At 45.6% G+C, this 20788-nt stretch overlaps 1 protein-coding gene across 1 annotated transcript; it reads left to right on the forward strand.

Moving 5' to 3' along the window:
* The first annotated feature begins 12004 nt into the window (after window positions 1-12004).
* Window positions 12005-19748, forward strand: LOC139656071 (E3 ubiquitin-protein ligase TRIM50-like). Its single transcript, XM_071533558.1, has 9 exons — window positions 12005-12114; window positions 12449-12575; window positions 13298-13468; window positions 15689-15784; window positions 16450-16680; window positions 17609-17631; window positions 18488-18618; window positions 18888-19069; window positions 19302-19748. Exons 1-9 carry the CDS (start codon window positions 12005-12007, stop codon window positions 19746-19748), a joined length of 1518 nt encoding a protein of 505 aa, XP_071389659.1.
* The last annotated feature ends 1040 nt before the right edge of the window (window positions 19749-20788 follow it).

Consider the following 20788-nt stretch of genomic DNA (forward strand, 5'->3'; position numbering starts at 1 on the left):
TAATTCAATTGGTCAAAGACACGTTCCAGCTGTGCTGACAATTCCCATAATGCTCAGCTACCCATGATTAATACGCTGGGAAAGTGAGCATGGCGGCATACTTCCACTTTGTAGTCAGGAAGCTGTAGTCCTCAGAGTCCTGCCCAACTTTGTTTCCTCAGACAAACTTCCACTTGAAGGTCCCACATCATGTAAAGCAGGACTCCTCTTCCTCTGTGGTGATAAAGGAGTTGGATGGTCTATCTAAACATGGTGAAAGTATCAAAACTAAATCCACACAATCCATATTAGTGCAGCGAGCCTCTAAACGAGCCGTTTGGACTTCCGTAACTTTGTGATGTCACAAAGGTTCGCTCATTATCATTTTTGTAAGAAATAATAGACTAACAAAGTGTTTTTTTCAAAGCGGTTGAGCGGTTGTCGTTGTTTATTACTGGAGAGTTTTCCCTACCTGTAGCCGCCGGGCCGCGGCGTCTCACGTTTCACTCTGGAAACGGTTAGCCAATGGGAACAGAGGGTCGTTAATATTAATGAGCCTTAAAGATACGGAGACAGAAACGGCCTGTTCTTGGTAAGGCTCAGAGAGATGCTGGAAAATGAACGTGGAGAAATGGATTGAGAGTGTTTTTGGTTCATGACACCACACACACAGCTTTGAATGGACAGAAAGACACAAAATACAACTCTGGACACTGGAGGAGATGGAGCTTTAAGGCCAACAAAACAGCTAGCTGAGCAGACAGGTTTCCCACCACACGCTGCCTGTATGATAGGTAACGTTAAGACTCTTACCTGATCAACACTAGCTGTGCGGATGTGACCTCCAGCAGACACATTTGACTGGGAGACACATGTAGATCTTTTCGGTTGTCTGTGATTTTTGTAAAACAAAAAAAACAGTTTTATTATTAACAGACCACCGTCTAAATATGTAGTTATTATACCTGAGCATTCCTGACATGGAACTGGGGTTGAGCTAAATGCTAAACCTGTCTCACTATGACTTGGTTTCTAATTCATGTTTCAGATGGAGTAGATGGCATCCGCATATTGTAAGTCGCTTTGGACAAAAGTTTCTGCTAAATGACGTGATGTAATATATTGTAATGTAGTAGTGAGCGTGACATCACCCATTGTCTTCTGAGGGGTTTTGAAGCTGCAGATTGTGTTTACGGTCGCCGCCATGTTGACATTTTTTAGAGCGGAGCAGCCAAAGAGAGGCAGAGGGTGGAGCCAAGGTGGAGGGGGGCGGAGTTTGGGATTTGTACAGAGCCACAACTCCTCCTACTATTGGCCTGTAATCGCTGACCTGTTGATCACTGGACAGGCGAACTGTCAATCTCTAGGAAAACAACCCCGTGTTTTATCTGTTATATCTGTTAAAATCTCCATAAGGACACACAGTGAAATGTGCTGCTGAGGCCAAAACCTCTTGTGGAAAAAATGTATTGACTTCATATTTTTCTCAGAAGTTGGTTGTGGGTTTCGGGTGTTTTTGTGTTTTTGGGGCCGGACTCTAGCGGACTCTAGAGGAACTGCTGCACTTCAGGATTGGCTTCATTATTCACTGGCCGCTTGACCCGGGCACATCACCATGGTAACCATAATCCCAGTGCAAAGCGCCCTCTATAGGATTAGCGCTACATTAAAATATTAACAGTTATTATTCTTACAGTAAAGAGTGAAGCAGAACGCTGCCTCGCTCCTTCCTTCCTTCCTTCCTTCCTTCTTTCCTTCCTTCCTTCCTTCCTTCCAGGAGTCTGGGAGGAGGAGGAAGAAGGAGGGGACAGTTTCATCACAGCCTCTCTGTGCCGGGCTATGACACCTCCCTCCCTCCATCCATCTCTCCATCCATACTCTATCCCTCCCTCCATCCCTCCCTCCCTCCATTCTCTATCCATCCTCTATCCATCCATCCCTCCCTCTCTCCCTCCATCCATCCATCCCTCCCTCCCTCATCCATCCTCTATCCATCCCTCCCTCCCTCCATCCATCCTCTATCCCTCCCTCTCTCCCTCCCTCATCCATCCTCTATCCATCCCTCCCTCTCTCCATCCATCCTCTATCCCCCCCTCCATCCCTCCCTCCATCCATCCACTCTCCCTCCCTCCATCTTTCCTCTATCCATCCCTCCCTCCCTCCATCCCTCCCTCCCTCCATTCTCTATCCATCCTCTATCCATCCATCCCTCCATCCCTCCCTCCCTCCATCCATCCTCTATCCCTCCCTCTCTCCCTCCCTCATCCATCCTCTATCCATCCCTCCCTCTCTCCATCCATCCTCTATCCCTCCCTCCATCCCTCCCTCCATCCATCCACTCTCCCTCCCTCCATCTTTCCTCTATCCATCCCTCCCTCCCTCCATCCATCCTCTATCCCTCCCTCTCTCCCTCCCTCATCCATCCTCTATCCATCCCTCCCTCTCTCCATCCATCCTCTATCCCTCCCTCCATCCCTCCCTCCATCCATCCACTCTCCCTCCCTCCATCTTTCCTCTATCCATCCCTCCCTCCCTCCCTCCATCCATCCTCTATCCATCCCTCCCTCTCTCCATCCATCCTCTATCCCTCCCTCTCTCCCTCCCTCCATCTATCCTCTATCCCTCCCTCCCTCCATCCCTCCCTCCATCTATCCTCTATCCCTCCCTCCCTCCATCCCTCCCTCCATCTATCCTCTATCCATCCCTCCCTCCCTCCCTCCATCTATCCTCTATCCATCCCTCCCTCCCTCCTTCCATCTATCCTCTATCCATCCCTCCCTCCATCCATCCTCTCTCCCTCCCTCCATCTTTCCTCTATCCATCCCTCCCTCCCTCCATCCATCCATCCTTCCCTCCCTCCCTCCATCCTCTATCCCTCCCTCCATGACCATCTTCTGTATATAGCTGTATCTCAACACCTGAGTCATGTCTGTCTTTCTGCTGTTGTGGTGTGCCGTCTGCTGCGTGTCATGTGATGTGATGTCATTTCCTCTCCATCAGGTAGTAGATTTTTTCTCTCAAATTTCAGACACTGACCTATGACCTTGTAATCTTGCATAGCCACTAAAACAATGAAGGTCTGTGGACATTTAAACCCAACAGACAAGTGCAGCAACACTGAACTGTCGCCATCACTCAACCAGTCAGATTTGGCTGTGGGTGGAGCTGTGGGTGGAGCTGTGGTGGAGCTATGGTGGAGCTGTGGTGGAGCTATGGTGGAGCTGAGGTGGAGCTGTGGTGGAGCTATGGTGGAGCTGAGGTGGAGCTATGGTGGAGCTGAGGTGGAGCTGTGGTGGAGCTATGGTGGAGCTGAGGTGGAGCTATGGTGGAGCTGTGGTGGAGCTGTGGTGGAGCTATGGTGGAGCTGAGGTGGAGCTATGGTGGAGCTGTGGTGGAGCTGTGGTGGAGCTATGGTGGAGCTGTGGTGGAGCTGTGGTGGAGCTGAGGTGGAGCTATGGTGGAGCTGTGGGTGGAGCTATGGTGGAGCTGTGGTGGAGCTATGGTGGAGCTGTGGTGGAGCTGAGGTGGAGCTGAGGTGGAGCTGAGGTGGAGCTATGGTGGAGCTGTGGTGGAGCTGTGGTGGAGCTGTGGGTGGAGCTGTGGTGGAGCTGAGGTGGAGCTATGGTGGAGCTGAGGTGGAGCTGTGGTGGAGCTATGGTGGAGCTGAGGTGGAGCTGTGGTGGAGCTGTGGTGGAGCTGTGGTGGAGCTGAGGTGGAGCTGTGGTGGAGCTGAGGTGGAGCTATGGTGGAGCTGTGGTGGAGCTGAGGTGGAGCTGAGGTGGAGCTGTGGTGGAGCTGAGGTGGAGCTGTGGGTGGAGCTATGGTGGAGCTGTGGGTGGAGCTGTGGTGGAGCTGAGGTGGAGCTGTGGTGGAGCTGAGGTGGAGCTGTGGTGGAGCTGTGGGTGGAGCTATGGTGGAGCTGTGGGTGGAGCTGTGGTGGAGCTGAGGTGGAGCTGTGGTGGAGCTGAGGTGGAGCTAACCGGTTACCTGAAGGCAGCACGACAAACAGACCAGAGGCCCAGGGAATTTCTGCTGAGTCAAGTTTTAATTTGAAAGGTTTCCTAACCCTAAACTTTCCCAAACAATAACCAAAATGTTGTAGTTGCCTAAACTTATCCGTTAGCCAACCTGTAGATGAAAATGTTGTGTCCAGTTATGTTTTCACAGAATCCAGTTCATGGAGGAGGAACGTACCACAGCTTTTTATGAGATCATGTTGACCGGTGAAGCGAAACTCTGGCAAGGTGCAAACAGCAGTGAACGATCAGAGCAGCAGACTGACAGGAAAACATCAAAACACTGAGCACAGAAAAACAAGCAGAAGCTCCAGCTGGACTCTGAGCTGCTGCTGGCAAAACAGAAGCTAGTCTTGATTTTTCATCAGGTAGCTAGCGCTGTAGCTAAGCTAACGACGGAAACGTCTTCTAATAAAACCAGAAGTGACATTTCTGGGGGCTTGTGGGAGAATCCTGTTTCAAACTCAGAGCCAATCAGAGCTGCCGTTGGCTCAGTGAGGTTTTGTTATCCCACGATTTATAATGAGAATTTCTCCAGACCTCCATTGCATGAAGGAGGTTTGGCTCCACCAGGACCTGCATCTGGACCGACCGGTCGTGGATCTGACAATACTAGCTGGTTCTAATGATAATACTAATAATAATAATACTAGCTGGTTATTAAACACTGATCTAATAAACAGTTGTGACATTTTACATCACAGAGCGCTCAGTTCAGTAATTTACCTTCGACTGGAGGGTCAGTGAGGAGCCGAAGCAGAGAAACTGTCTGCTGTCCTGAAGGGGAGCCACTGGTTGTCTCTCTGGTAGCAACTGAACCAGGAAGTAGTCGGTCCCGGTCCGGCCAATGACAGACCTGCTGCTGTGTTTACCTTCTAGTCATTTAAAGGGGCAGCAGGGCGGTCTAGTGTCCAGATCAGAGGCCTGTACTACGAAGCAGGATTTGGGGTCAGTGAGGTCACTTCAGGTTTAGTCCGGGGTTTTCTGTGTCACCAAGGCGGTTTACTTTTTACCAGAGTATGTCGCCATAGCAACTCATGCTGAACAGCTAACCTGCTCCAGAGCAGGTTCTGTTCAGGATCTGGATCCAAACGGATAAAAAGCCTCCTCACCAGTCAGCTCCCTGGACAGTTTGGCGTCATCGTTTTAAACAATCTTTAACAAGATTAACAAAACCACATATGAATAAAATCATTGCATTCAAATGAAAAAAATAACAGTACAAAGGGATTCTACTGAAGTAGAAGGAGAAGAAGAAGAAGACTGCAGGGCGACAGGCAGAACAACTTCACTTTCCATAAGGATTTATTATATTACAGAGAGAATAACTCCAGGTGATTTGCCCTCTGTGGCTATAACAGAGAGCTTCTGTCAAACAGCTGGTAGCTTACAATAGCTGGCTATAGTTATCAACAGTGAATTAAATGTAATATTGCATGTGACAGGCAGTGATAAGCCTGCTTACCTTCACATTTACACTGCATGACACAATCTGCATTTCTCCTCCAGCCATCCTCTCTAACAGCAGCTGTGTTACTGTTCACTGTTGTATTTTTGTATTGCTCATATTTATTCATTATAATAATGTTCTTATTGAGAGAAAAAACAAATGTTAGCAGCCTAATCCATTTCTTTCACATCCTTCCCACTTCTACAGTCTACTTAATGTGTTGAATTTGTCTGCAGCATTATATTTATGTAACCCCACAATTGTTCAGTCGAGTTTATTGCTTTTATTGTTTTATTTTATTTTTGATACTATTTTTATTTCTTATTTTTAGATTCTACATGTGTGCTTGTATCCTATTTCATTTTCCCTGCTGAATAATTTTACTTTTGTGCAAAAACGATCTAATTTCCTCACAGGGATCAATTACATTTCATGTAATCTTAAATCTGCTGATCTGGATCTGTCCGTGTTGCGTGTGATTGGCTGTTTGTTACAGACTCCGCCTCTTTCATGTGAACACACACAGCTGAAGTGGGAAAGCCTGATTGAGTTAACGAGTTGAAAACCACCTTCGTGATACAGATTCAGTGTGATAGAGGTTGTTAGAGTTAAACCAGCTGCTGCAAAGATATCCTGGAGATGTTGGGTTAGGGTTAGGAACCTGCTTCGTAGTCCAGGCCCCAGGTCCTGTTTCACGTTCCTGGCTAACTCAGTTAACCGGATAAGTTTGCTGACAGTTTGGCATAAGCCCAGGATTTTCTGTTTCACAAAGCGAGTTAACAGTTTATCCAGACTTGTTACCAGGGCGACAGAGCCTTAAGCCCAAACCTGCAAAAACCAGGTTCAAGCTGCAGTTAGCTGGATGGTCTGAACACAGAAGGCAGAACTCACACAGCCAGAGCTGGAGCTTCTGGAGCTTCCGGAGCTTCTGGAGCATCAGGGGCAGTTAGAAGGAAACGTGTTTTTACAGATCGATCCTTCAGCGCACGCAAATAATTATCTTTATGAACGCTATTGATTTAGTCGTGAGTGAATTATTTACCTGCAGCAATAGATAGATAGCAATTAATACATTAATTAATTCATATCCACAGCATAAATGCACAGTGTCTCATAACGTTCAGACAATATTGAGAGCCATAGTAACAACTCTGCACATTACCTGGTTGAAAGTGTAGAATTACAATAAAGAGGAAATCTGTTTGAAATATATTTTTATATTTGATTTTCACTTGTTGTCAGGTCCTTTTCTTGCCACTGCCAGACACCCGGGGAAGTAATTAAAATAATATAGCCTACTATTTAATATTTCAGTTTGGTGACATTATTAGAAAGCACAAGAGTCCAAATGTTATGGGCTTACTTTAAAATTGAGCAGAATTAAATCAGCCACACTCTTTAGTGAATAAAAGTCTTCTTATATGTTTATATTCTCTTCCTCAGTTCAGCCGCTCTGCCAGTGTTGGATTTTCTGGATAATATTGTTTTTTCTTCCGGTGACAAAAATGTGATTTGGTAAACTGAAACCACAAAACAACATCAAAGCAATACACAGGTTACATTATGAGAATTAAAAAAGACCGGGGTCCAGACCCCCAACCTGCTGAAAACACTGAATCCCTACCAGCTCCAGACCCTGACCTCTGACCTGCAGGGAGCAATAGAGGATCACATGACATATTTAGTTGGCTCTTTTATGCAGAGTGGCTCACAGGGAGCAGGTGGGGGTTCAGTGTCTTGCTCACAGACACTTCAGCAGGAGACATGATGATGGACACACTGGGGATCAAACCTGTGACCCGTGACCCTTCCCTCCTGCCTGGCTGAGGGTCGAGAACCCTGATGTGGATCTGAGCTCTGTCGCTTCCAAATAAAGAGGATTTAAAAAAAAAAAAAAAGGAAGTGTGTCCATCTCTACTTCCTGAACAGTCCTAATTAATGAGATAGCACTTTTAACAAAGAGATTGGTGTGTGTGTGTGTGTGTGTGTGTGTGTGTGTGTGTGTGTGTGTGTGTGTGTGTGTGTGTATGACCACCCTTTACAGCAGTGATTGTCAGTCCTGCCTCGTATTTACAGTTATTTGCCTTCACCTGGTGTCCCAGGTGTAAACCTCTGCTGCAGCCTCACTGTTTAAGTTTCTCATCATATTTGACAGTAGAGGAGAATAGAACAGATCAGAGCAGATTAGAGCAGAGCAGAACACTACAGTACAGTAGAATAGATTAGAGCCTAGGGACTCAGTTCTAGTTTGGCTCATACAGTAGATGTAACGACCTCCCTGTCTGTAGTGTCAGTGCTGCCCTCCTCTGGTACTTTGGGGAAAGTACCTGTCCGGTCCAATCATTCAGAAACATAATGTAATGTAATATAATATATAATATAATATAATATCTTGCTGTGTCTAAAAAGAATAGGGACCAGGATGTTAAAAAGATCCTAATAACACACACACACACACACACACACACACACACACACACACACACACACACACACACACACACACACACACACACACACACACTTCACTCTAGCTCTCTAAGTGCAGCCACAACATGCTGAGTGTCTGAAAGCAGAGAGTGTATAAGCTCTGATAGCAATCTGGTCACAACTGGTCTTTAACCCTCTGTGGTGAGATCAGCTCTCATTTAGGCCTGGATCTAGCAAAGGTCTGGAGCTACTAAAGGTCTGGATCTACTAAAGGTCTGGATCTACTAAAGGTCTGGATCTACCAAAGGTCTGGATCTACTAAAGTTCTGGATCTAGCAAAGGTCCGGAGCTACTAAAGGTCCGGATCTACTAAAGGTCTGGATCTACTAAAGGTCTGGATCTACTAAAGGTCTGGATCTACCAAAGGTCTGGATCTACTAAAGGTCTGGATCTACCAAAGGTCTGGATCTACTAAAGTTCTGGATCTACCAAAGGTCCAGATCTACTAAAGGTCTGGATCTACTAAAGGTCTGGATCTACCAAAGGTCTGGATCTACTAAAGTTCTGGATCTACCAAAGGTCTGGATCTACTAAAGGTCTAGATAAATGTCTGGATCTACCGAAGGTCTGGATCTACTAAAGGTCTGGATCTACTAAAGGTCCAGATCTACTAAAGGTCTGGATCTACTAAAGGTCTAGATAAATGTCTGGATCTACTAAAGGTCTGGATCTACTAAAGGTCTAGATCTACTAAAGGTATGGATCTACTAAATGTCTGGATCTACTAAAGGTCTAGATAAATGTCTGGATCTACTAAAGGTCTGGATCTACTAAAGGTCTAGATCTACTAAAGGTATGGATCTACTAAATGTCTGGATCTACCAAAGGTCTGGATCAACTAAAGTCTGGACCTACCAAAGGTCTGGATTTACTAAAGGTCTGGATCTACCAAAGGTCTGGACCTACCAAAGGTCTGGATCTACCAAAGGTCTAGATCTACTAAAGGTCTGGATCTACCAAAGGTCTGGACCTACCAAAGGTCTGGATCTACTAAAGCTCTGGATTTACTAAAGGTCTGGACCTACCAAACGTCTGGATCTACTAAAGCTCTGGATTTACTAAAGGTCTGGACCTAGCAAAGGTCTGGATGGACTCCCTAGCACAAATAGCAGACAGTCTTGTTGTGTGATCTAAGAGCTTCTGTTCTTTTGCAGGACTGGAGTGAAACCAGAAGGAGGCTCACTGTTACCTGCTGATGTGACAGTGTGTCCAGCTGCTGAACTTTACTGTAAACCTGCAGAACCTGCAGTGTCTCCTCAGTGAAAACCAGGAAGTGATGCAGCAGCAGAGCGGTGTGGTGGCTGCTGGGAAATCTGCACCACACAGGAAGTGACTGATCTGAGGGGGCGTTTGCTTATTGTCTGTACATCACCTTCAATATCTTGGATCGCATTTTTCCTCTTTCTGACACAGTCCAGAAACATGAGGGAACATACAGTATTTTCTACTACAACTCGTTCAGGGGGAAGACACGTTTCTGTTGCACCCACGGCCGCGTAACCAAGGCAACGGCTGCACAGTTTCCATAAAGACAATACAATAACAGCAAAACAGGACATTGGCACTGTAGTGGAGTGACAAGTGTATTTTGCTGCAAGAACAAGGCAACATGAAAAGAAAACGACACACAAATATAAACTTCAGTCACCTAAACCTTAGAGCTCACTAACGGGTTGGTGAATGGACCAGTCTTTGCTTTGGTTCTCCTTATATTTGCCTGTTTAATTCAAATGACTCACCTGTCTGTTTTTGTGCTGCACCTCACACTGTGCCATGTTAGTATAAGCACTAATATTTAAGATAAGATATCACTTTATTTAATCACCTAGATGAGAGCTCTATTAGATCTAGATCTAGGGTTTCTCAGCTCTATTAGATCTAGATCTAGGGTTTCTCAGCTCTATTAGCTCTAGATCTAGGGTTTCTCAGCTCTATTAGCTCTAGATCTAGGGTTTCAGGGCTGAAGGTGACCTCCAGGACTCTCAGGTTGCTCTTATCGCTGCTATCAGATAAAAACATCATATCAATTGCTGTCAAGAGCAAAAAAAATCATTCTGCTGTTGAGACTGAACCAGAAGGTTCTGAGGTCATACCATGAGTTTTGGTGGCTCAGAAATAATAATGATAATAATAATAATAATAATAATAATAATAATAATAATAATAATGGCGTTTCAAGGGTTGTTGGTGGTTGCTGTCTGACTAGTCAAGTTCCAGAGTACGGTATAGTCGAGTAAAAAACTGATATCTGCAAAAAGTCAGTTTTTAGAAAATGTTTATTTTCTATTTAGCACCCATATGCTTCTGAAATGATACAATGGGGTTTTAACAGGTTTTTCAAACCCAATCAACATAAACAACCATGGAAACTTGAAAGTCAAGGAAGACAAAGAAAAACACCAAAACTACAGTTATGTGGTTTTCAGCCGACAGCCTGCTATCAGCTCCTGGCTCCGCCCACTCTGTCCGTCTGTTCACCTGAGGGACTGAAGGCACCCGCAGTCTGAGAACTGACAGGTCTGCTACAGGAATACTGCCGCTGGAACTACTACTACTACTACTACTACTACTACTACTACTACTACTACTACTACTACTGCTACTACTACTACTACTACTACTACTACTACTGCTACTACTGCTGCTGCTACTGCTACTGGGATGCTATTGGGGATGCAGCCTTTTTTAACTCTGCTCCTAAACTGTGGAACACCCTCCCAAAGAATATCAGAGAGGCTCTGTACGCATTTTCAAACGACTGCTAACAACTCTTTTCAGCTTAGCTTTTAATCAGCCTTCATTTGAACTGTTTCTGTTCTGGATCCCAACACAGCTGACACGGGCAAGTACAAATTTTCACTGGTCTTGTCCAGGTAATGCTTACTTGCACAGTGAACACTATATGTTGGGGGGGGACAGAGCTTTACCCTGTATGATTCTCATCCATCTGTGGATGGTGAGGTTTCTGACCAAGAGGAGAATCTGTGATTCTCGTCTGCTTTAGGCAGTGAGATCTGACTAAATATCAGATCAAGAGTAGAATCAGGAAGGACAGGGGAAAAGAAAATTACAGAAAAACATATGGGTTCACTCACAATGTGCATCTAAAAGTGGGAGTATTTGTTGTGTTCTTTTATCTTTCTATTTTACTTGATTTGATTATTTTAATGCAGTGCATTTTGCTTGTTCTTTTATATAAATTTTATCTTTTTATCTGTCTTTTATCTGCCTTCTATTGATGTAAAGCACTTTGAGCTGCATGTCGTGTATGAAAGGTGCTATACAAATAAAGGTTATTATTATTATTATTACTGCTACTACTGCTACTGCTACTGCTACTACTACTACTACTACTACTACTACTGCTACAAGTGCTGCTACTACTACTACTACTGCTACTGCTGGACTTGCATTACAGGGTTCTCAGTCATGGCAGCTGGCCAGCCTTCTGTTGTCGACCTGATCATCTTCCATCACCTCTAATTCTGTAGTGAGAGTCAAACTGAAATAAAGTCAAATCAACTGGACTGATATTCTCCAGAATATTGTTCCTTGAGAGCCATCTTCAGGTGCTCCGGTCCTGTGAGTGCTGGTCCTGTGAGTGCTGGTCCTTTGGGTGCTGGTCCTTTGAGTGCTGGTCCTTTGGGTGCTGGTCCTCTGAGTGCTGGTCCTTTGAGTGCTGGTCCTGTGAGTGCTGGTCCTTTGGGTGCTGGTCCTGTGAGTGCTGGTCCTTTGAGTGCTGGTCCTGTGAGTGCTGGTCCTTTGAGTGCTGGTCCTTTGAGTGCTGGTCCTTTGACTGTTGGTCCTTTGAGTGCTGGTCCTTTGAGTGCTGGTCCTTTGAGTGCTGGTCCTTTGAGTGCTGGTCCTTTGGGTGCTGGTCCTCTGAGTGGTGGTCCTTTGAGTGCTGGTCCTGTGAGTGCTGGTCCTTTGGGTGCTGGTCCTGTGAGTGCTGGTCCTTTGAGTGCTGGTCCTGTGAGTGCTGGTCCTTTGAGTGCTGGTCCTTTGACTGCTGGTCCTTTGAGTGCTGGTCCTTTGGGTGCTGGTCCCTGTGTTGAGGAGCAGTGAGGAAATGGAGCGTCGACAGAGCCTGCAGTCTCTGGAAGACCAGCTCAGGTGTCCAGTCTGCCTGGACACTTTCACTGAGCCACTGATGCTACAGTGTGGACACTCCTACTGTAGGTATGTGCATATAACTCCATATAACTGTCTGTCTGTCTGTCTGTCTGTCTGTCTGTCTGTCTGTCTGTCTGTCTGTCTTATATGACCTATATGTCCTGTAACTAGAGGGGTTTGGTGAACGTCCGATGTGGTTTGGACCCTCCTGCAGGTAAACCTAAACTAACCCTAAATTAGTTAGATTAACCCTGTCATGTTCTGTCCCCTGCCATCCTGTGCCATCCTTTCCTGTCCCGTCCCGTCCCGTCCCGTCCCGCCCCGCCCCGTCCCGTCCCGCCCCGTCCCGTCCCGTCCCGTCCCGCCCCGCCCCGCCCCGCCCCACCCCGTCCCGTCCCAGGTGCTGTGTGCGTTCCATGACCATGGACCTGCTGGGTCAGCTGCAGTGTCCGGTGTGTCGCTGTGCTGTAGATGGAGACAGTCCTCCTCCTAACGTCAGCCTGGCCCGGATCATAGAGGCTCTGCAGGTAAAACCAAACATCTGTCAGCACACTGTGGACACCAGGGGGCGTGAGACCATGACGGCCACCTCATCAGTGATATCAATAAATAGTACTATATAATAATATAATATATAATGTAATATAATAATACTGGTGTATCTAGTCTGTGGGTGCTAAGATGGCCATCTTGGATGTCATGTTATTATGCAATTCTGTAGCCCTGATGAAGGCTATTAAAACACATTGGTTTTTAACATTATGATAATAATGTAATGTAATAAGTAAGGGATAATGTACAGCGAGCGGGTTATTATTGCGAAATAAACCCCACCGCGTTGGGGTCCTGCATCACCCTGAAGAGGTCATTATTTCACAATGAAACGTTGTTTTGCCACAGGACGTCGCGAATGAGCTGACGTTGTTAAATTTAAATTAACCGTTAAATTTACCGGACTTCTTTCTGCGGATTGATATGATTGGATGTGGTCCTCCAGAAGCTATGATCAGAACTGCGTCCATAGCGACGGTCAGAATCGAGAAACAAAGCCGTGTAATAATAATAATGATAGTAATAAGCTTTATGATATAGCATTTTTTTTACTTACTCCTTTAACAATCAAATAAAAGCAAACATCATTCTCTTAAATCAAAACATCATACTCTTTAATTAAAACAAGTAAAGAAAAAGTTTTAAGAAGCGATTTAAAAGATTAAAACTTTGTGTATTGTTGAATGCGTCCCGTCAGGATGTGAGCGTGTCGGGGCGGGCCCAGCCGGAGTCCTGTCCCCAGCACCACAACCCGCTCAGCCTGTACTGTGAGGACGAGCGGACGGTGATCTGCGGGCTGTGCGGGAGCATCGGGGCGCACCGCGGACACAAGATCACCCCCGTCAGCTCCGTCTACAGCCGCATGAAGGTGCAGCATCTCCTCCCTGAGCTCCTCCAGCTCCGTCTAATCCTCTGTGTCAGCCTGCTCGGTCTCTGCAGGATGTCTGGAAAGACAAACCATAGGGACAACAGCTGCACCACAGATGTGTTTTCCCCACACACACACACACACACACACACACACACACACACAGTCAGGACACTGAATCATCTGAGGTGCCAGGGTTTCAGCTCTCTGAATGGAGGCGTGGGTTCAAATCCCAACCCCAACCAGACTTGATGCTTGTTTAGTTGGTGGTTTCACTGTGACTTCAGACATTGTGTCAGATGTAAATAGTTCAGGAAGTAGGTTGAAGTCCCATCTGGCCCACAGGTCAGGATGTGGGATTTGCCCAGTCCGGCTGTTTGGAATAGAAAGACTGCAGAATTAGAGTTTAGAGGAATTTTTTGTTAAAACATTACCAGATCCACATGAGGCTTAATTAATCTCATCTTCTTCCTATTTCCTGTTTCTCTGCAACTTCAGCCCATCACCATGGTTACAACACACGATAAAACACAGATTGTTGATATCAATCTGCTGATTCTAAAGATCAAGTCTGTTCGCACTGAGGGACTGAAACCATCACAGACTGCTGTTTAGAGAGCTACTGAGTGATGTCTGGATAAGAGCATTAGCTAAATGACTAAAAGGTAAAAATGTTGCTGACGAGGCCTCGTTCGGCCCTGCTATGGAGAAGCACTTATTACCAGCCAGGGCCTCGTTTCACAGCGTTAATGCTAATCTAATGGATCCCTGCTGATGGAAACAGAAACTCTCCCAGGGAAGAGAGGAGGGGGTGTGCCTGTCAGTGCTCTAGCATGAATTATTCAAATGAGCTGCCCTGGGAGGGTCAGAGGTCATGACACTGAAGCCTAACTGGAAACTAACCAGGGGCCAGTTGCATAAAGCTAGTATAAGACCAGTCTAAGCCTTTGACTGGTCTTAGATTCTCAGGTTGGACTAGTCTAATTAAGACTGGCTGTTACTTAAATATTACAACTGACTTATTAAATGTAGGAGAGTTAGTCACCTTCCCCGGCTAATCTTGAGTTAAGAACTTTGTTGTTATGGCAACGAGTCGGCCTAGCTGTCAGAGTGGGAAGTTTAAACACTGAAGCTGTTTCAGACAAGATGCCAAATCTTTGATTTTTGGGAAGAGTCTGAAGAAGAGAGCGAGTCTTTAGAGAGTGAAACAAGCTGTTAGAGATCTACAACAATCAAGAAATAGTAGGAACAGGTAAATATAAATGTCTATAGCAAGTTTGACGTCATATTTGAAGTCATATTTAAGTCTAAGACCAGGTCTATCTTTATGCAACTGGCCCCAAGAGCTTAAACTCTTTGTGACACACATCATGTCCGTTTCAACAGAGAAAGTGTGAGATCAGATTCAACAGTCCTGGTCTTTGCTCCTAACAGTTCATCTCCTCAAAACACAAACCACATGAAACACAACAAAACCTGCTACACCATCAGTATGGGAGTCCCAGAGGGATCCAGCTAGTGTTAGTGCCTTGCTCTACCTACTGACCACATCAGAATCTGGTTTCTGTCGGTCCAGATCAGATGTGGCTGCAGGCTGAGTAAACGGAGAGCAGTTTCATACTGTTGACAGAGTGCAGATAAGGAGCTGTTAGCCGGCTAGCTGCCACTTCAGAAAGTTTACATCATATCACCAAACCGCCGCCACAGTGCGATAAAGACCTGGGGGGCTCAAGTTCTCGTCCCAGTTTCTATCAACGGAACAACAACAAGAGCAACAGACTGGCTGCTGGTCTAGAGGTTAGAGAAGCAGGAGAGTGAAGACCTGGTCCTGCTACAGCTCATCTGGGCCTGGAGCGAGTCAAAGGCCCGCTGACCCTGACCAGACACTTTTACTACCAGTTCTCCATTTTGTGTCAAAGGTTCAGCTGAGGAACACGGCTGCAGATATTATCCCTGAGGCATCAGGAAATTTACAGGAACATGCTGTACTCATCTGTGTTTACTTTCAATTTTATTTCCTCAGAATATAACTATGTGCATCAGCTATAATGAATAAGAGTATGTGACGACTAACCACAATCTGTAAATGGTTTGTTTGGATGTGGAGCTGTTTATGATGGACCTGCTGAAAAGACTCTTACAGAATAATTAATACACTCGGAACATTCCTCATCCTGTCTTCCTGCCTGTCTGTCTGTCTTGCTGCCTGTCTGTCTTCAGGAGGATATCTCCTGTCTGATGACTGAGTTCCAGACCCAGAAACGTAAACTGGAGGATCAGATCTGCAAAATGGCCTACAACAAATCCAGGATCACTGTAGGTCACTTCAGTCTGGAACCTGAATACCTCACAGACCTAATGTATCTCACATTTAATAATAATAATAATGATAATAATGATAATAATAATAATAATACATGGGGAAATCCCATATAATGAATCCATTTCATTGACAAATACAAAACAAGTGAAACATGTCGTCCAACAGGAATGATGTAGGCGTCCATTGGACCAATCAAGTTCAAGTTCAAGTTCAAGTTCAAGTTCAAGTTCAAGTTCAAGCTTATTGTCATTCATCCACATACATAGTATACGGCTGAACGAAATGTCATTCCTCACGGACCAAGGTGCTAACACACAAAAGATAAAAAAATAAAAGATACATATTCACAAACATCATACTACATCAGTAACAAGATCGTCCCTCCAAGTTTAAAAAGTCAGAGCAGCGGTGTAGCATCATGGCCTTTCAAAGTCTCAAACTTCACCTTTAATTAATGAGCCTCCATTAGGCCAATCAGTGTCTTTTTTTACATACCAAAAGAAAGTCCCAGCATGCATCATCCTGTCTGACATCACCTCGGATGTGTCTGGACGGAGGCGGCCTCCCCATGGAGACACCGAGCCGGTCTCGCTGAGCTTTGAATCCGGCCACTAGGGGGCGACAGGGCGAGGCTCACCGCTGCTCTCTGTCCAATCAGAACGAGTCTGACGTGCTGAAGTGGGTGGTGCGGAAGGAGTTTGGCGATCTGCGGCGCTGCCTGGAGTTGGAGGAGGCGGGGTTTATGCAGCGGGTGGAGAGTTCGGCCGCCGCCCTCATCTCCTCCCTCCAGAACCAGACTGACCAACTGAACCACAACCTGACCCGCCTGCAGGACGCCCAGAGCACCCTGCAGAACCTCAGCAACGAGGGCCACCTGGACTTCATCATGGTATCTACAGTTTACTCTGGTCCGGTCTGATCTAGTCTTGTCTAGTTTAGTAAAGTTTAGTTCAGCACCTCGACTTCATGATGGTATCGAAACTGAACTCTAACCACACTGTTAATGAATCCATTCCAATGGTGTGTATTAAGAAGATTTACATCATTACCTACAGAGTAATATTGTGTACTTAATACTTTTCCACAGGTTAATACACTGGAATAAGGCCACTGGAATCATATTACAATAAATCATTTTTAAACACAATATTCCGTTAATCCAATATCCAGGTAAATTAAATGCAATTTTGTCAATAAATATAAAAATATCTAGCTCCATAAACCATGATTCACATACTAACTGACCCATAGTTATTCCAGTAAACCAAACATTGAACACGATATTCAGTGAGGAAGGATCATTTCAAATCAAACTCAGCGAGGATCGGGCTAGTGACGGGACAAAGGGACGGGACGAAGGGACGGGACGAAGGGACGGGACGAAGGGACGGGAAGAAATGACGGGACAAAGGGACGGGACAAAGGGACGGGACAAAGGGACGGGACAAAGGGACGGGACAAAGGGACGGGACGAAATGACGGGACGAAGGGACGGGACGAAATGACGGGACAAAATGACGGGACGAAGTGATCGGCTGAACGGCCTTCCAGACTGATCTGCCGCTGTTCTGCCGATCACGGTCCATGGTGCTGACTGGCTCAAAGCACAGTAATGCAGTTTAGTTTAGTTTAGTTTAGTTTAGTTTAGTTTAGTTTAGTAAGTTGCTGCTCTGTTAGTTTACTGTAGTTTATTTTAGTCTAATTTAAATCAGTCTGATCTAGTTTAGCCTAATTTAATTAGACTTCATGGTAGTCCAGATATTAACTAACCATGAAGTAATCACATTTCCTCTCTCTCTCTCTCTCTCTCTCCATAGAAGTATGGCTCGATCGCTCCAAGGTAATATCTCTATTCTCCTCTATTTTGTCATTTGCTTATCCAGCGAAGACCAGGAACATTTGTCATGTGCTGATCCCTCATTTACTGATCTCTCTCTCTCTCTCCCTCTCTCTGTCTCTCTCTCTCTCTCTCTCTCCCTCTCTCTGTCTCTCTCTCTCTCTCTCTCTCTCTCTGTCTCTCCCTCTCTCTGTCTCTCCCCCTCTCTCTCCCTCTCTCTCTCTCTCTCCCTCTCTCTGTCTCCTGTCTCTCTCTCTCTCTCTCCCTCTCTCTGTCTCTCTCTCAATTCAATTCAATTCAATTCAATTCAATTCAAGGTGCTTTATTGGCATGAAATACAAAAGTACATATTGCCAAAGCAAAGTCAACAAATTCAATTAACAGTAATCAAACTTAAATGTACAACTGATATGTCAACAAATATACAACAATTAATTAACAATCGATCAATTTCTCTAAATATGTGACAGTGTCAGTGTGTCTCCTGTCAGACAGAGACAGGCTGAGATATTTGGCTGCAGTAGAGGCAAACTTTTTTTTTCATTTGATGGGAGGTTTTCAAAATCTGTGTATATTGATTTGAATTTGTGGAGGTAGAGATCTCTGATTCCTGCAGAGTTTGCACAGTGTGAGAGGAAGGTCAGCTCTGTCTCCTCCTCTTCCTCAGCAGAGTGAACACAGCCGCTCCTCTCTGGGTTGCCAGGTCTGTTTCTACAGCCAGGCTGTGTTCACTAAGTCTGTATCTTGTCAAGGATTTTCTCAGTTTTTTCTCAGTCACGATGGTCTCTCTCTCTCTCTCTCTCTCTCTCTCTCTCTCTGTTTCTCTCTCTCTCTCTCTCTCTCCCTCTCTCTCTCTCAGGTTCAGAGAGAGCCAGGAGCTGCAGCAGAGGGAGGAGAGGATGTTCAGCTCTGTGAACTTCAAACCAGGTTTTAACCACAGTGACATCAAACTCACCGTGTGGAGGAGACTGCAACGCCAAGTCCTCCCTGGTACACCTGTCTGCCTGCCTACCTGTCTGCCTGTCTACCTGTCTGTCTGTCTACTCTTCTATCTACTTGTCTGTCTGTCTGCCTGTCTGTTAGTTACCTGTAGAGCAGACTAACAAACCAGACACAGACTAACATTTACCAGCACATTTGTCTGGTGTATGGTAGTCATTTCCCAGTACTTAACTGGTCTCTAGTGGTAGTTTCCCAGTACTTATCTGGTGTCTGGTGGTAGTTTCCCAGCCTGGTGATTGTGTTTCTTCCTTCTCCAGCTCCAGAGCTGCTGAGGCTGGACCCTCTGACCGCCCACCCGATGCTGGAGCTCCGCCATGGGGACACGGTGGTGGGATGTGGGGTCCTTCTCCGGAGGCTCCCCAACAACCCAGAGAGGTTCAGTTACAGCTACTGTGTCCTGGCCAACCGAGGCTTCTCCTCTGGGAAACACTACTGGGAGGTTAGTGGTCCTACAGCTGGACGCTAACGCAGGTTACAGTAGAGACTGGGAAAGATTAGTAAAAGGATAAATGGTGTCAGATGCAATGGATGTTCAAGAAGGAGCAAAGATATATTTGTGAAAAAGTGCCAAGTGCAAAATTTTCACTTTGTGTTGCTGTTACCACTGTGTGTCAGGGCTTTCAGGTACTTAGAGAATCACAGTGGTTCTGGTTCTGGTTCTGGCTGTCCAGGTGGAGGTTGGCGACAAACCAAAATGGCGACTGGGTCTGATCAAAGGAACAACCAATCGAAAGGCCAAGCTGGCCAAGAACCCAGAGAGTGGCGTTTGGCTGATCGGACTGAGGGAGGGGCGGGTCTACGAAGCCTTCACCTCGCCCCGGGTGGTCCTGCCGGTCTCGGCCCCGCCCCGCCGGGTGGGCGTCTTCCTGGACTACGAGGGTGGGGCGCTGACCTTCTATAACGCTGACAGTCCTGATGAGCTGGGGCTCGTCTACAGCTTCAGGCTGGAGCTCCAGGGGAAAGTCTACCCTCTGCTGGACGTCTGCTGGCATGACAGAGGAGACAACAAACACCCCCTGGCCCTCCCCCAGCCCCACAAGGAGCACCTCCTCCCCCTCCCCCAGCCCCACAAGGAGCACCTCCTCCCCCTCCCCCAGCCCCACAAGGAGGAGAAATGAGAGCAGCACCTCCTCTCGCTACAATGAGGAGAATTTAAGGTGTTTTATTCCAAAACACAGTATCTCCATTTTGGAAGAATGTTGCAACTTGAAATTCATCAATCAGTGTTTCAAAATCACTGGTGGTTAAGTCTTCAAATAATAACTATACTTAGTAAAGCACATTATGGGTTCTTATTAAACTTCTGAACCATCTTAAGACTTACTACCACGTCAGGAGTCATTTTGTCAGAGGAGGCGTGGAGATCTCATCAGGATCCATCGTCCATCTTCTAGTTGAAAGCAGTGTGTACAGTTTATTCAGTAGTAAGTCTTTCTCATCAGCTGTTTCTACAGTGAGTTTAATGAATCAGGACCTGGAGCTGCTTCAGTGATGGAGAAGGGGAAACTGAATCTGTGGACAGTAAGACTGTTTTCTGGCTTGTTGGCGTCAAATATTCTCTCTGCTGTCGGGTAAAAACAAAATATGTTTTCAGGAATAAAGAAAAGAATCTTCCTCACTGACCTCACCTCTGAAGTTCTGCAGTAGGGTTTTAATAGCTTTCATCAAACTTACTGAACAACAATATCTGATATCTCACACCAGGTCTCACTGTTGTGGTTCTGGTTCATCACCAGTTCTGAACCTACAGAGGCAGGAATGTGTTTTTTCTGAAATGATTAAATGATAAAATGGAAGCTAAAGAAGTTGTTACAGATATTGTTTCTGATTTGTCTCCATGCCATCAACAATTTATTCACACACACACACACACACACACACACACACACACACACACACACACACACACACACACACACTGACAGTACAACACAATAATGTTATCCCTGCTATTTCTTTATTATTCTCTCTAAATAATAATAATAATAATAATAATGATAATAATAATAATATTTGGATTTGACAACTTCTACAAACCTTCTACTTTTCTCTGCCTGATCCAACTTTAAAATGTTCAGGCACTTTACGAGATGTGTGGATGTATTGAACTTTGAGATCTTTATACGTTTATTTTTAATATTTCTCACATACATGAATG

Source organism: Centroberyx affinis, unplaced genomic scaffold (genome assembly GCF_046629955.1).
Source record: "Centroberyx affinis isolate AG114_WGS23_722 - 3 ecotype Tasmania unplaced genomic scaffold, CSIRO-AGI_Caff_v1 ptg002378l_1, whole genome shotgun sequence".
Taxonomy (NCBI): Eukaryota; Metazoa; Chordata; class Actinopteri; order Beryciformes; family Berycidae; genus Centroberyx; species Centroberyx affinis.

Coding starts and splice junctions, on each gene's coding strand:
- LOC139656071 (XM_071533558.1), top strand. CDS start 12,005: ATGGAGCGTCGACAGAGCCTGCAGTCTCTGGAAGACCAGCTCAGGTGT. Junction 13,469..15,688: donor CCGTCTACAGCCGCATGAAG/GTGCAGCATCTC, acceptor GTCTGTCTTCAG/GAGGATATCTCCTGTCTGAT. Junction 19,070..19,301: donor CTGGGAAACACTACTGGGAG/GTTAGTGGTCCT, acceptor CTGGCTGTCCAG/GTGGAGGTTGGCGACAAACC.